General features: G+C 43.5%; 1 protein-coding gene across 1 annotated transcript in view; it reads right to left on the bottom strand.

The window, feature by feature from the left end:
* Window positions 1-237: 237 nt before the first annotated feature.
* Window positions 238-817, bottom strand: part of LOC101859381 (tyrosine kinase receptor Cad96Ca) — a gene marked incomplete at both ends in the record, with an annotated part of 35313 nt that continues 34733 nt past the window's right edge. Inside the window, 1 exon segment of the mRNA XM_005091359.2 lies at window positions 238-349. Coding sequence (XP_005091416.2) covers window positions 238-349 — 112 coding nt within the window.

The raw sequence follows: 817 nt of genomic DNA, 5'->3' as shown, positions 1-817 counted from the left end.
AGTTTAGTTTTAGTAGAGGTTTTTCCGCGCTCGCAACTGCACAAGGTCATATGAGCGCCAGAAGATTAGAGGTGTTACAAGAGAGTAACAAACACAAAAAAGAAGGAGGGGAGACAAGGACGATAGATGTTTGATAGGAAAGAAGAAGCAAACCACACCAGAGCACCCGCCAACCACCCACTCCCCTTGTGCTTAATCAAAAGCGACCATATAATACATCAGGATGAGTTGACTGACCAAAGTGCAGGATCTCCCAGGCCACAATGCCGTAAGCCCAGGTGTCCGTCTTGATGTTGTACAGCTGGTGTTGGAGGCTCTCAGGGGCGGACCAGCGCACGGGCACACAGTTCTGAAAGCACGTAAAGAAAGAACGACACGCGTGTTAGAATGACACATGCGTTGGAATGAAACACACGTTAGAATGACACATGCGTTGGAATGAAACACACGTTAGAATGACACATGCGTTAGAATGACACATGTGTAAGAATGACAGGCACATTAGAATGACACATGTTAGAATGACACATGTTAGAATGACACATGTTAGAATGACACATGTGAGAATGACAGGCGTGTTGGAATGGCGCACGTTAGAATGACACATGCTAAAATGACAAGAGCGTTAGAATGACACGCGTATTAGAATGACACATGTTTAGAATGACACATGTGTTAGAATGAAGCACGCGTTAAAATGGCATGCGTGTCAGAGTGGGACATGCTACAGTTTGCTGGTGGCGGAGTGGGAATTTGCACTATACACATGCTAGTATTTTCATCATTATTATTGTTATTAATTTTATTATTATAATTA

Source organism: Aplysia californica, unplaced genomic scaffold, assembly GCF_000002075.1.
Source record: "Aplysia californica isolate F4 #8 unplaced genomic scaffold, AplCal3.0 scaffold00028, whole genome shotgun sequence".
NCBI lineage: Eukaryota > Metazoa > Mollusca > Gastropoda > Aplysiida > Aplysiidae > Aplysia > Aplysia californica.
This window is presented reverse-complemented; position numbering and strand designations above follow the sequence as displayed.